General features: G+C 46.3%; 1 protein-coding gene across 1 annotated transcript in view; it reads right to left on the bottom strand.

The window, feature by feature from the left end:
• Positions 1–13,522, bottom strand: part of TTC9B (tetratricopeptide repeat domain 9B) — a 32,966-nt gene that overhangs the window by 11,782 nt on the left and 7,662 nt on the right. The window contains exon 2 of the mRNA XM_033955930.1: positions 2,417–2,599. Within this exon, the coding sequence (XP_033811821.1) occupies positions 2,417–2,599 (183 nt within the window). The remainder of the gene's footprint in view (positions 1–2,416; positions 2,600–13,522) is intronic.

Below are 13,522 nucleotides of genomic sequence, written 5' to 3'. Positions count from 1 at the left end.
GGGAATTATTTCAGATTGTTCATCGTTCTCAGGAGATTTGTTGTAATCCAGTAATGTCTCTCTGGGATTAAATAGCGCTCTTTTCTTTGCTTTCTTAATTATAGATGTTGGATAATTTCTAGATTTTAATCTTTGCTCCAGTACCTTTGCTTCTTGGAGAAAATTTTCTTTACTATTGCAAATTCTCCTATATCTTAAAAACTGAGCAAAGGGAATACTGGTTTTCAAGTGTACAGGATGCATACTGTCAAATCTTAACAGTGTATTTCTGTCCGTTGGTTTTCGAAACACCGATGTTATTAAACGAATTCCATCTAATTGTATACATACATCCAAAAAGCTTATTTTGTTTTTACTAGATGACATAGTAAATTTAATGGATTCATGGCACTGATTTAGCTCTGATCCCTTCAATGAGACGAGGTGACATTAGAAATCTTTTATGGCAAAAGGAACAACAATGGATAAACCGCCTCCATACTATAGAACCACTAGGTCTAAATTCTGAACATGAGTGGCAACCTTTCTTATAAATGCAAGGTTCATTTGTTCGGTCTGGATTGAGGATTATATGTGAAGCAGTGAGGATTGACCTATGACCCTTCGCGTTTTTTCGATGATGTCATGACGCCCGACTCGATTCAGTTTTTAAACGAGTCGGGCGCGTATCTCGGTCTGAGGGCCATTTTGAGAGAGCCTGGCCGCCCGCTATACAGCTGACAGCGTGGAGACTACATTGTTAAAGAATCCCCTGAAGTAGCCTGCTTGCAGGCGAAATAGAAGATCTTATCTATCGGGACGAAGATGGTTCTTCAGATGAGTGCTTGACTCTCTTATACATGCTAAGATACATAACTGTTTAGCCACGCTACTAGACGTTGTTTAGAATTTATCTACAGCTGTAGCTGATTGCCATACATTTAGTTAGTTTGGGGCTGTCTCTCTTATTTATAGAAAATTACAGGACGCTTAATTTCAAATCCTTTGAGAATCCTTTGATAATTATTCTTCCAAAGTGATGCTGAAGTATGAAAGTAATTTATAACTGTACGGAGTTTTTTCATAAACCCGTGATGAGGTGGTAAGCTTAGGTACTTGTGTAGTCCTGGCGACCCACAATTGAGGTTTATTTTTCTCCATTTATTTATGATTTTATTCTACACAAGGACCATATGTCCCTATTTGAACGGGACCATCCCATTTTTAGATCGCCTGTCCTGTTGTCCCCATGCATAGCTTCGGGACGCTGAAATGTCCCGTTTTCAGAAAGAGTGTCCTGAAGCTGTGCGTGGGACAACGGGACAGATGATCATGGAGTCTGGAATTCTTTTGGGTGGGTGGGAGGGAGGGAGGTTAGAAAGAGAGCCCTGCTTCCCCAACATTGATGCAGGAATAGATCAGATGTGTACAGCGACTGCACAAGCCTTTTCCCCGGAACTTCCTCTCTGACATCAGAATTGACTTCGGGGGTGGGGGGGGGGCTTGTGCTGTGTTGGCGACTTGGAGAAATCTGCGGCGGCGGCTTGGGGGGCAGGGAGAGAGAAAGACAGAAAGAAAGAAAGGGGGCAGGGAGAGAGAAAGAAATGAAAGAAAGATGCACAGTCAGAAGGAAGTGCAACCAGAGACTCATGAAATCACCAGACAACAAAGGTAGGAAAAATTATTTTATTTTCAATTTAGTGAATAAAATGTGTCATTTTGAGAATTTATATCTGCTGTCTATATTTTACACTATATTTAATGGGTTCTGGGTTTGGGAAGAGATGCAAGAGCTGGCCAGTGGGGAGGTGAGAGGAGTATATGGGGGTGGAGCATGGAGGGAGAGGGAGAGAAAAGAAGATGGAGATGGAAAGAGAAAAGAAGCTTTAACTTTTGGTCAGCCACTAATTGCAAAGCTGACTCAGTTAAGCCCAGGGCCTCTAGGAGCATGGAGTCTTATGTGCCCACCCATTGCCCCTGCTTAAGGCTGTCCCCGACAGGAACTTTTAATGATTTTGTTTGGATGACTTTGTAGGAGTGTTGCCATTTTCAATGCAGTTTAGATAGATGAAGTCTACGTGGATTTCCAATAAATATGAATTTATTTCCTCTTTCCCTGCTCTAAACTTCCCTTCTCATGTACCTTATTTTACTTCAGGGAGTTCTAATTTCCACTCTTCATGGTAACTACAATGATCTGATCTTTAAGATATCACTATGATGAACATGGCGCGTGCAAGGACTTCATAGATATTCATCTGCAACATGTTGCCATCTTGAAAACCAGGCCTAGGCAGAGTTTGTGAAGAATAGAGTCAGGAACCAATATTATTTGAATAGGACACTTTTATCACAGCATTAGAGTGTCTGTCGTGTGACCTGATGGGCAGGGGCATAATTACAGCATGGGGCTGAGAATTAGTTGCTCCCATCTTACCTCTGGGCTCCTGGCTTTCTGCTTCCTTCAGGTAGTGCAGGGCACTCTCATAATTTCCCAGATGGTAAAAGGCAATCCCGGCCCGGTATGCAGCTTTGAAGTTCCTTTTCTGCTTCTCCAGCACCTTGAGGCAATACTCTCGCACGCGCTCATAGTTAACAAGCTCTGACTGAAGCAAGCAGGCTGTTAGAATAGCAAAACAGGCCATCAAAGGGTACAATGGTAAAACCAAGTTCAGGAAAACAGAGAAAATTATGTCAGTTAAAGATCCTATGGTCAATCTAGTCTGTCTATTCATACCAACTACTAACCTCGTATTTCTTCTTTTCTCCTAGAGATCCTCTGTGCTTGTTCCATACTTTCTTGAAATCAGATACAGATACCACCCTTTCTGAAAGAAGTATTTCCTTAGATTACTCCTGGTCTATCCTTTCACTTTCATCCTACAAGGGGGTACTGAAAAATTCTCAGCCCAACCATGAAACTTACAAGTTATTCCACATATTCACTCCTAACTTCAACACACTTGGCACATTGTGATTGAAGTTGTTGTGTTGTTTTTTTTTTATTTCTTTATTCATTTTAAAGCCATAAGTAAGTGCAAAATAAAATACAATCATATCTACTATAATAAAATGCTAAGCACGTATGCGCACTCCTACCTGCGTGTTCTGTGATCCGTATGTCCATGATACTTAGGAGTGCGCATGCGCGCCTAGGGTTCTGTTTTCCAGTAACACAGTTCGTCGTCGTGGCCCCCCCCCCCCCGACGCACCCGAACCCCCATTGACCTTCCAACCTGACCGTCCCACTGCGAGATGATACAAACCTCCCACCTCCAGCAGCGTCCGCAGCACTCCAAACATGCTGCCTCGTGGCCCTCCACCTCCATCATCAGAGACGCGACAGAGGAAATCAGGGCAGCAGAAGACCGCAAAGCCCAGAGTGCTGTGGACGGTTCCAGAGCCGGGTAGCCCATTGGTCGACTCGCAATGGGAGGGTCAGTGGGGTCGGCTGCATGGCGGCGGTAGTGGCAGAGGGGGGAAGATGAAAATATGCTTTTCAAGGGTTATACTGCAAAGGGGGATGGGAGGAAGGCAGGCTGACTTTGGAGGGTGGGGGTGGGATAAAGTCTGGAAGGCAGTGAGGGGAACATAGGAAGGAGGCACGGGGGGCACTAAGGACATAAGAAGGGGCACTGAGGGCACCAAGGACATAGGAAGCACTGAGGGCACTAAGGACATAGGATGGGACACTAAGGACATAGGAAGGCGGAACTGGGGGCACTAAGGACATAGGAAGGAGACACTGTGGGCACTAAGGACATAGGATGGGACACTATGGACATAGGAAGGGGGCCACGGAGAGTTAAGCAGGCATGGTGCAACAGAGAAATACAGGCAGGGGGCCAGGAAGACAGAAAGAAAGACAGACAGATAGGGGACCAGAGAGAGACACATACAGAAAGAATGACAGATAGACAGCGTCCAAGAAGAGAGAGAGACAAAGAAAAAAACAACAACAGACATCTACTCTAACACCCGTTAATGTAACGGGCTTAAACACTAGTAATTCTATAAAAGCACTTAAATACAATTACAATTATAATCTATGACAAAAAGATTATCACCCCCCCCACCCATAATTATATCTAAAAACTACACTCTAATTGAGAATTGAAAAATACATTCCAACCCACCCTGGATGTGTATGACCAAAGGGCATAATCACCAATCACTCTCTGCAAAATTTTGTCAATGACTCCCAAATCTTCAGAAACTTCTTATAATATCCCTGATGTATGGCCATATTACGTTCCATCTTAAAAACATGACAGAGAGACTCCCATCAAAAGGAATAGTTCAGTCTATCACAGTTTTACCAATTCCTTAGAATAAGCTATATGGCAACCCCCTGTCATAATAAATAGAAGTTTATTATTATGGGATGATATTTGGCTTTTAGCTCTCATCATAGTGCCAAATAGCACAGTGTCATATGTTAGTGCCACTGGATTTTACCTGATCCCAAATGGATCTCGAAAATTGAAGTATCAAGGGACAATAAAATAATAAATGATCTAATGTCCCAGGTTCGAGATGACAGTGCCAACACCTATTAGACTTGGAACTATCCAATTTCTGTAACCGATCTGGGGTCCAAACTGCTCTATGTAACAAAAAACTCCAAGTTTTTCTCATAGATGTAGACACCGAACATCTCATCCTCCAAGTCCAAATTCATGTCCATTGATTGAAGTTTCTGTAACTCTTTGAAAAATACTCTGATGTCTGGTCACTGAGATATTGCTCCACTGCTGCAATCACCTCCAAATCACTCAAAAATTGTCATCCTTTCAAACTCTTTTTAAGGTTTGGAAATAGAATATACGTGGAGCAAGATCTGTTGATAGTAGATAGTCTATGCACTGAAACCCCAACTGTGTCAAAGCATCCATCATTTTGCCAGCCTTGTGAGCAGATGTATTGTCTTGCAAAATGCGAACTCTTTCTGCAAGCTTCCCTCTCCTTTTTTCTTTCAATGCCTCCATTATTTGACATAGCAAGTTACAGTAGTATTCTGCATTAGCTGTTTGGCCCCTTGGAAGATAGTCAGCCATTACAGTACCTTCCCAATCCCAATATACTGTAGTTATGACCTTTCCTGCTGACTTTTGGTTCTTGAATTTTCTTGGGCTTGGAGAACCTGAGTGCTGCCATTGCATGCACTGCTGTTTTGTCTCAGAATCATTGTGGTGTAACCATGTTTCATCAACAGTAGCAAGTTGTTCCAAAATATTGGCACTAGCTTGCTTAAAAAGCTGCAAAATCAACTTGGAAGTGTCCACATGACGTCGTTTCTCATTAGCATTCAAACATTTGGGCACCCACTTGGCTGACAGCTTCTGAATACCCAGCTTCTCATGGATTATACACCCAACACATTCCCTGGATATCCGTAGTGTCTCAGCAATTGTTTTAGCTGATATTCGCCGATCTTCCAAAATCAGATCATGGACATGGTCAACAACTTCAGGAGCTGACACCATTTGAGGCCTCCCAGACCTTGCTGCATCTTCGATCTCAAAATCTCCTTGCTGAAAGTTTGCACACCACTTCTTCACTGTGGAGTATGATGGGCATTTGTCACTCAACGTTTGCATCATACATTCATGGATTTCCTATGGAGTTTTCTTCTGCAGGAATAGGAACTTCCTGACAGCTTGAAGTTCCACACTTGAAAATTTCACACTTTTTATTGGCATGGTTCAATCAATGATCTGAAACAATATCAAAACAAAGCATTATGATTCTGCAAATTGGCACTTTGCAAAATAAAACACCACCTTTCAACTACAGTGGCAAAATAATACTCAGAATTTTGGAAGTTGGTTGGGCTGAGAACATTTCAACACCACTTCATATGCCCCCTTATTCATTTACTCTAAATGGCCCTTACATATTCATTTGGAACATATTTTCAGTCATTTTCAAAAAGGATTGAAGACTTTTCTATTTAAGGACACCTTTGTATCCAAATCTGCTTAGAGCTTCAAAGTGCTGATCAGTTATGTTATGCGGGTCTGTTGCTGGGTTTGCAACTCGACTGGTCCTCTCCCTCTCCTGTCTTTTCCCCCGATCCTGCTCTATCAACCATTTTAGTTCCTTTCTGAATTATTACACCGTATTTGTATATTGTTAACCACTCTGAAAGCATATTTATGAAACAGTATATCAAATAAATCTTGAACCTTCCTTTTAATTCAAAGAGCCTCACCTCCTATGCATTTATACTAGAGAGATATTTAAATATCTCTATCATATGTCCCCTCTCCTGCTTTTCTTCCAAAGTATATATTTATTTTAGATTCATTAACTGCCTTTTTCATGAAGAGATTCACCCACAGTGGTTTACAATTCATTGAATAGTAATCAGGTACTCGAGTATTTTCCCTATCTGTCCTGACAGGATCAAAATCAAAATCTGATATCTGGGGCAATGGAGTACCCAATAACCCGCCCAGAGTCACAAGGAAAAGGCTGGGATGAATCCCAACCTCATAGTGCTGAGATTTCTCATTCTGCCCCCATACACTTTATAGGAAGACTACCAAATATTTTAGTAGCCATGCTCTGAACTCACTCCATCCTGTTTATATCCTTTTGACAGTGTGGTCTCCAGAATTGTACACAGTATTCTACATGGGGTCTCACCAGAGGCTTGTACAGAACCACTATCACCTTTTTCATGCTGGCTTTTCCTCTTCCTATGTTCCAAAGCATACTTCTGGCTATGCCATCACTTTTTCTATTTGTTTGACCACATAAGATCATCACATATAATTACTCCCAGGCAGTGGCGTACCTAGATTATGTGGCACCCGGGGCCCATCATTTTTTGACACCCCCCCCCCATGTAAAAAAATATTTTTTTGTAATGACCATGAAACGGAATAAATGGTCAGAATAGAAACAGGCAGTGAAAATTTTCTTATATTCCAAACATAACATAACATAAATTATGTCTGAATTGTCATGACATCAGAAGTACATATGGAGTAGTTGCAGGTGATGCTTGGGACAGTTCTGATTGTGTTAGTTCGGTTTTATGTGTTTTTTGAATAGAAGGGTTTTTATTTCTTTTTGAAGGTTTTGCAGTCTGTGGTTGATGTCAATTGGTTGTAGAGTTGGGGGTCGAGTGTTGCAGCTCGAATGGCTAGGAGGTTGTCGAACAGTTTTTTCTTTTGACGTTTTTGGTTGGAGGGTGTGTGAATGGTGTGCGAGTTCTCCTATGTCTGGTTGAGGTGGATTGAATTATTTAGCTGAAGAAATTAGTTACTCCCTCATCCCACACACATTAATTCTCTTCCATTTTTGTTCCCATTATAAAAAACACTGATAAGTTCCCAGAAAAAAAATACATTAAAATAAGAAGTGAAAACAAAGGCCCCTACAGATGAAAACATAACATAAGAATAGCCTAACTGGGTCAGACCAATGGTCCATCATGCCCAGTAGCCCATTCTCATGGTAGCCAATCCAGGACACTAATACCTGGTCAAAACCCAAAGAGTAGCAACATTCCATGCTACCGATCCAGGGCAAGCAGACACTTCCCCCATGTCTTAATAACAGATTATGGACTTTTCCTCCAGGAATTTGTCCAAATCTTTCTTAAAACCAGCTACACTATCTGCTTTTACCATAACTTCTGGCCACTTCATTTTTAAGTTTAGATCTTTCCTTTCAAACAGAGACCTTGCTAGATGTCAAATACAGCACAAGGTAACTTCACATGGACTTAGCTGTGCAGGAAATGTGAATCTCCTCATACACCCACCATATAGTGCAAAAATGTGCAAAGGTCTGTTTTTTTCTTTCGATCACTACATCGCCTAATGCCACACAAGCAGCGCTGTTACAAACATATTCTGTAGGTCAATGCTAAGGATAACAAAGTTTCCTTCCTTGGACCAGAAGGAGATACTGATAAACCACTGGAAGAGATCCCAAAACAACACCCAAAGACCCACTCAGTGTGTGAACCAGTTGAGTGGAGTGGACTAACTGGGGGGTGGAAATGGGCCCGGAGTTTGCTCAGCAGAATTTCCCAGACCACCTCTTCCTCTCAACACATTGACACGCTGCCACCACCACCACTAGGAACACCTCACTGGGTAGGCCAGCTATGCTATAAACTTTATAAAACACACTAGTGTTTAAGCCCGTTACATTAACGGGTGCTAGAATATATGGCTGGCTGTCTTTCTTTATTTATGTCTCTCTCCCTGCTCCTGTCTCTTTCTTCCTTTCTTTCTGTCTCTCTCCCTCCTGCAATTTTTCTCTCTCTCTCCCTGGCACCCTTTGTCTGTCTGTCTGTCTTTCTTTCTGTCTCTCTCTGGTCCCCTGTCTGTCTTTATTTCTATCTGTCTCTCTCCCTAGCCTCCTTTGTCTGTCTGTATTTCTTTCTGTCTCTCTCCCCCCCCTTTCCTTTGCAGAAGCAGCAATGATATTTCCCTTCCCCTCCAGATCCCTGTGAAGTAGTAGCAGCATTTTTCCCCACCCACCCCCCATTCCCTTCTCTCCCCCCCCACCACCACTTTCCTTTACAGAAGCAGCAGTGATATTTCCCTTCCCCTCCAGATCCCTGCTGAAGCAGTAGAATCATTTCCCCCACCTCCCATTCCCTTCTCTTACCGTGAGCTGCCCTGCTCCGTTCGGCCCCTCCCCCTTCCCTTCCCGCGTGCTGGCCTGCTGCAGGCTGAAGGTTTTTTTTTTCGGCGGCTCTTCTCACGATCCCCATGGTGGCTGATCCTCCTGTTCAAAGCGGCCTGCTGAGGTTCGCGGCCGGCTGTAACGAACCTCGCAGGCCGCTCTCCAACTCAGTAGCATGTTCCCTCTGACGCGATCGCGTCAGAGGGAACGTGCTACCATGTGGAGAGCGACCTGTGAGGTTCGTTACAGCCGGCCGCGAACCTCAGCAGGCCGCTTTGAACAGGAGCGGTAGCGATTGTTGCGGGAAGGGGGGGAGTCGGCGATGTGCTGTGAACAGGAGCGCCAGCGGCGGCAGGACCATGAGCCCTCCTCCCGCCATCCGCTGCCAGCCGCGGGTTTAAAGTTAGCTGGTCAGGTATTCAGAGCGGCAGGGGGAGGCAACCGGGTAAAGCGCCGTGCCGAGTAGAGGAAGCAAACGCCGTGGCAGGAGAGCAGGGAGTGAGTTTTTCCTTTGCGTTTGTTGGGGGGGGGGGGTTTGAACAGGAAGTAGAGCAGAGGCGTGAGTGAGCTGTTCAGCTTCCCCTATCTGGGCAAACCGCTCTGGCGAAAATGGAGTGAAGTGCCGCGTGGGGCCGTAGAAAGAGCGGGGCATGCTGCAGTCTTGGCGGCCACGGACATACGGCAGGGGGAGGCAACCTTTTATTCAATGTTTGCCGGGTAAAGCGCCGTGCCGAGTAGAGGAAGCATTGATTGAGTTTTTCCCTATGTGGAGAAACCGCCGTGGCAGGAGAGCAGGGAGTGAGTGAGTTTTTCCTATGCGGTTGTTTGGGGGGGGGGGGGGTTGTGAACAGGAAGTCGAGCAGAGGCGGGAGTGAGCTGTTCAGCTTCCCCTATCTTGGCAAACCGCTCTGGCGAAAATGTAGTGAAGTGTCGCGTGGGGCCGTAGAAAGAGCGGGGCATGCTGCAGTCTTGGCGGCCACGGACATACGGATCACGGAAGCACGCTGATAAGACTGCGCATGCGCCGCCTACGGTTTTATTATATAGATTATTATATTTTCTTATAAAGCACATATTTTAACTGAACTCTCTGACAACCTCAGCCTTTCCATTCACAAAAATAGAAGGAAGAAAAGTTCCCATTTCCTGCTGTCTCATGTCCCCGGCCTATACAATATTTTTTTTCTGCAGACCCTTCAAAAGTCTGACCAAATCCTCGTTTCACTTGCATTATAAAGTACTGAGGATGCCATCTCTCCCCAATCCCAGGTCCTAAAGTCTAAGACAGTAGCGCAAACTAATGCTTCCAGATTCAGGAAAAAAAATTTTGATTCGATTCAGCCTATTGAATTGGTTTTTCAATTCGATTTTCCTGCCCAGTTGGGTGATTTTTTTCAAAACTCCTGGTGGGTTTTATAGCTTTTTCACCCCCTTTGGCTTCTCCTAATCACACTGGCGCTGTGGTGTAAATAAAATAAAGAAACAAAAAGGACTTTTCCTCTCTCTGTTAAATCCTAGCTCACGTTTGCAGTCCAACACCAGCTCTGGCAGGATACACATTTCAAATCTGACATATTATAATCACAAAACAGAAAATAAAATTAATTTTTCTACCTTTTGTTGTCTGGTTATATTTCAAATCTTGTTGGTCCAAGGCTCTGGTTTTCTTCTGATAACTTGGGGTCTCCTTCTTTCTTCTTTCTGCATGCTAACCATCCATCTGCCAACTCTGTCCTCCCTTTCCATTTCCCTTCCCTCCCCAGGAAGTCTGGTATCTTTCCTTTTTTTCATCTCCCTCCACAGATCCACCTTTTCTTAACTACCCTTTCATCCGGCATCTCTCCCTCCTTCCCCACCACTCGAGTCCACCATCTCTCCCTTTCTTTTCCCAATTACCCTCCTATCCAGTATCTCTATCCCTCCTCCACACCATCCCTTGTGTCCAATTTCTCTCCCTTTCTGTTCCTTCCCTCCCTAAATCCCATGGTCCATCATCTCTCTCCCTCTCCTCTATTTTCAGACCCATTATTTCTTCCTCCCCCCCAAAGTTTGGCATATGCACGTCTCTTTGAACACCCCCTTCCCTCCGTGTACTTCTAAACCAGGGTCCCCCCCAAAGGCCTGTCCCCCCTTGAAGGCCTGTCCCACCTCCTTGAAGGCCTGTCCCCCCCCTTAAGGTCTGCACCCCCCCGAAGGCCTGCACCCCCCCAAAGGCCTGTCCTCCCCCCCTTGTAGGCCTGCCTTCCTGTCCCCCCCTTGAAGGCCTGTTCCCCCCCTTGAAGGTCTGCACCCCCCTGAAGGCCTGTCCCCCCTTGAAGGCCTGCACCCCCTTGAAGGTCTGCACCCCCCCGAAGGCCTGAACCCCCCCGAAGGCCTGAACCCCCCTTGAAGGCCTGTCCCCCCCCCTTGTAGGCCTGTCCCCCCCTTGTAGGCCTGTCCCCCCCTTGAAGGCCTGTCCCCCCCTTGAAGGCCTGCACCCCCCCCGAAGGCCTGCACCCCCCCGAAGGCCTGTTCCCCCCTTGAAGGCCTGTCCCACCCCCTTGTAGGCCTGTCCCACCCCCTTGTAGACCTGTCCCCCCCTTGAAGGTCTGCCTGCCCCCCTTGAAGGCCTGTCCCTCCCCCTTGAAGGTCTGCACACACCCCCAAAGGCCTGTCCCCCCCCTTGAAGGCCTGCCTGTCCCCCCCCTTGAAGGCCTGTCCCCCCTTGAAGGCCTTCCTGCCTGTCTGTCACCCCCCCTCCTCCTTGAAAGCCTGCCTGCCTGCCCGCCCGCCCCACCCCGAAGGACCGCTCGCCCCCTGGCCTCCCCGCACCACTATGAAGCAGCACTACCTATGCTCCCGGCCTTGCCGTTCAGTCCCCCCCACCACCCCCGAAGGACTGCTCGCCCCACTGACCTTCCTGCACCACCTATGAAGCAGCCGCAGCAGGATCCCGACGTCAGCGATCTCTGCGCTGCTTGGGCGCTGCTTCCTGCGCCGCGTTCCCGCCCCTCCTCTGACGTCAGAGGAGGGGCGGGAACGCGGCGCAGGAAGCAGCGCCCAAGCAGCGCAGAGATCGCTGACGTCGGGATCCTGCTGCGGCTGCTTCATAGGTGGTGCAGGAAGGTCAGTGGGGCGAGCGGTCCTTCGGGGGGGGGGGAATGAACGGCAAGGCCGGGAACACCCCTTCATGGCTGGTACCCGGGGCGGACCGCCCCCCCCCCCCCCCCCCTTAGTACGCCACTGCTCCCAGGTCATGCTCTATTTTCATGCACAGTTCTTCCCCCTCCACATTGTACCACTTTCTTGGATTTTTTGCTCAAACATGACCCTGTACAGGTGTAGCCCAAGGCCATCTGCTGCCTGAAGCAAAGGATGATATGGTGCCCCTAGTATACCTCATTTCCTGAAGGTGGTTAAAAAAAAAAGGATCCTATGGATTCCCCGAATCTTCATAGAAGAAACAATAACAAATGCATTTCCTTTTGTATTGAATACAGTATATAGACATCTGCGATGCACATATTCCAAAGCTAATATATTCCAGTTAATAAATTCAAAATAAAGCAGTTTTTTCTACCTCTTTGTGTCTGGGCATTTTAGTTTTCCATCACATTGGTCTCAGTTCCTCTTTTCTGCTTTCCTGTCTTATGCTAATTTGTTTCCTTCAGTAGCTGTCTATTTATTTCTCCTCTGTCTCTCACTATATCTGTCTCTGACAGATTATCTTTCTCTTAACGCTTTTTGCTCCATTTATTCCTTTTCTGCCTCACTTTTCATCTACATATCAACTTCTCTCAGCCCCTAGCTCTCATTTTCCCATCTCACTCAATTCCCAACCTGCTCCCCATTACCACTAATCTACTCTCTGTACTCACTATCTTCCTCACTCTTCTCCTTGACAACCCTTCCATATGGATCCATCATTCCTAGCATCTTCTCTCCTTATCCCTCGCATCTCTCCCTCCTCCCTTCTGCACCCTCAGGTCCATCTCTCCCTTCCCCCCTTAAGGCCCTCTTCACTCCCTAAGTCCATCTTTCTTTCCTTCATCTGCTCCCTTCCACCCTCCTGCAACCACCTCTGCCCTCTCCCATCTCTCCCTGTCCCCCGCCTATACCCTTCTCTGCATCAATTTCTCTCTGTCCACTTTCGGCCCCCTTCACCCTCCCAACTACATCTTTATTTTTCTCCTACTGCTCCCCTCTGCCTTCCTGTGAGCTCATCTCTCCCTCATTCACCTCTCCACATTCCTCTGCATTTATCTGTCCCTCATCCACTCTCCTATGCATTCATCTTTTCCTTTTCAACCCTTCCACCCTTCTCTGAGTTCATCTTTCCCTCTTCTACCCCTACCCAGCCATCTCTCCCTTTACCACTCTCTCCCTTCCTTCCATTATCCCATCTCAAAGTCTACATCTCTCCCTCCCCTTCTGCCTCCTGTTGACCAGCATCATTCACTCACACTTTCACTCCCTACCTGACCTGACCCAACCACACAATGGTCTGGCATCACCCCTTTCTTTCTCAAACTCCTTCAGCTTCAGATTTCCGAGTTTCTCTATCCCTTTCTGCAGAACTTCAACCACCGCACTCCTCCCCAGGCATTGCCCGTTCCCCTTCCAAACTGCCTCACTCCTTTCTCTCCCTTATCAAGTCTACCTTAATTTGCCTTGCAAAAACTACTGCCGGTGGCACCGACTCACATAGACCGCCCTGCCTCCAATGCCATATTCTCTCTGCTACTGCAGCCTGCCCTCTCTGATGTAATTTCCTATTTCTTCAGGGGTGAGCCACCGCAGCAGAGAGAGGATGGCATTTAAGGCAGGATGGTCTATGTGAGTCACCATTGTCAGCAGCAGTTTTTGCAAGGCAAATTAAGGTAGACTTGGGAGGGGAGAGGATGGCGCAATG

This window comes from Geotrypetes seraphini, chromosome 8, assembly GCF_902459505.1.
Source record: "Geotrypetes seraphini chromosome 8, aGeoSer1.1, whole genome shotgun sequence".
Classification (NCBI taxonomy): domain Eukaryota; kingdom Metazoa; phylum Chordata; class Amphibia; order Gymnophiona; family Dermophiidae; genus Geotrypetes; species Geotrypetes seraphini.
This window is presented reverse-complemented; position numbering and strand designations above follow the sequence as displayed.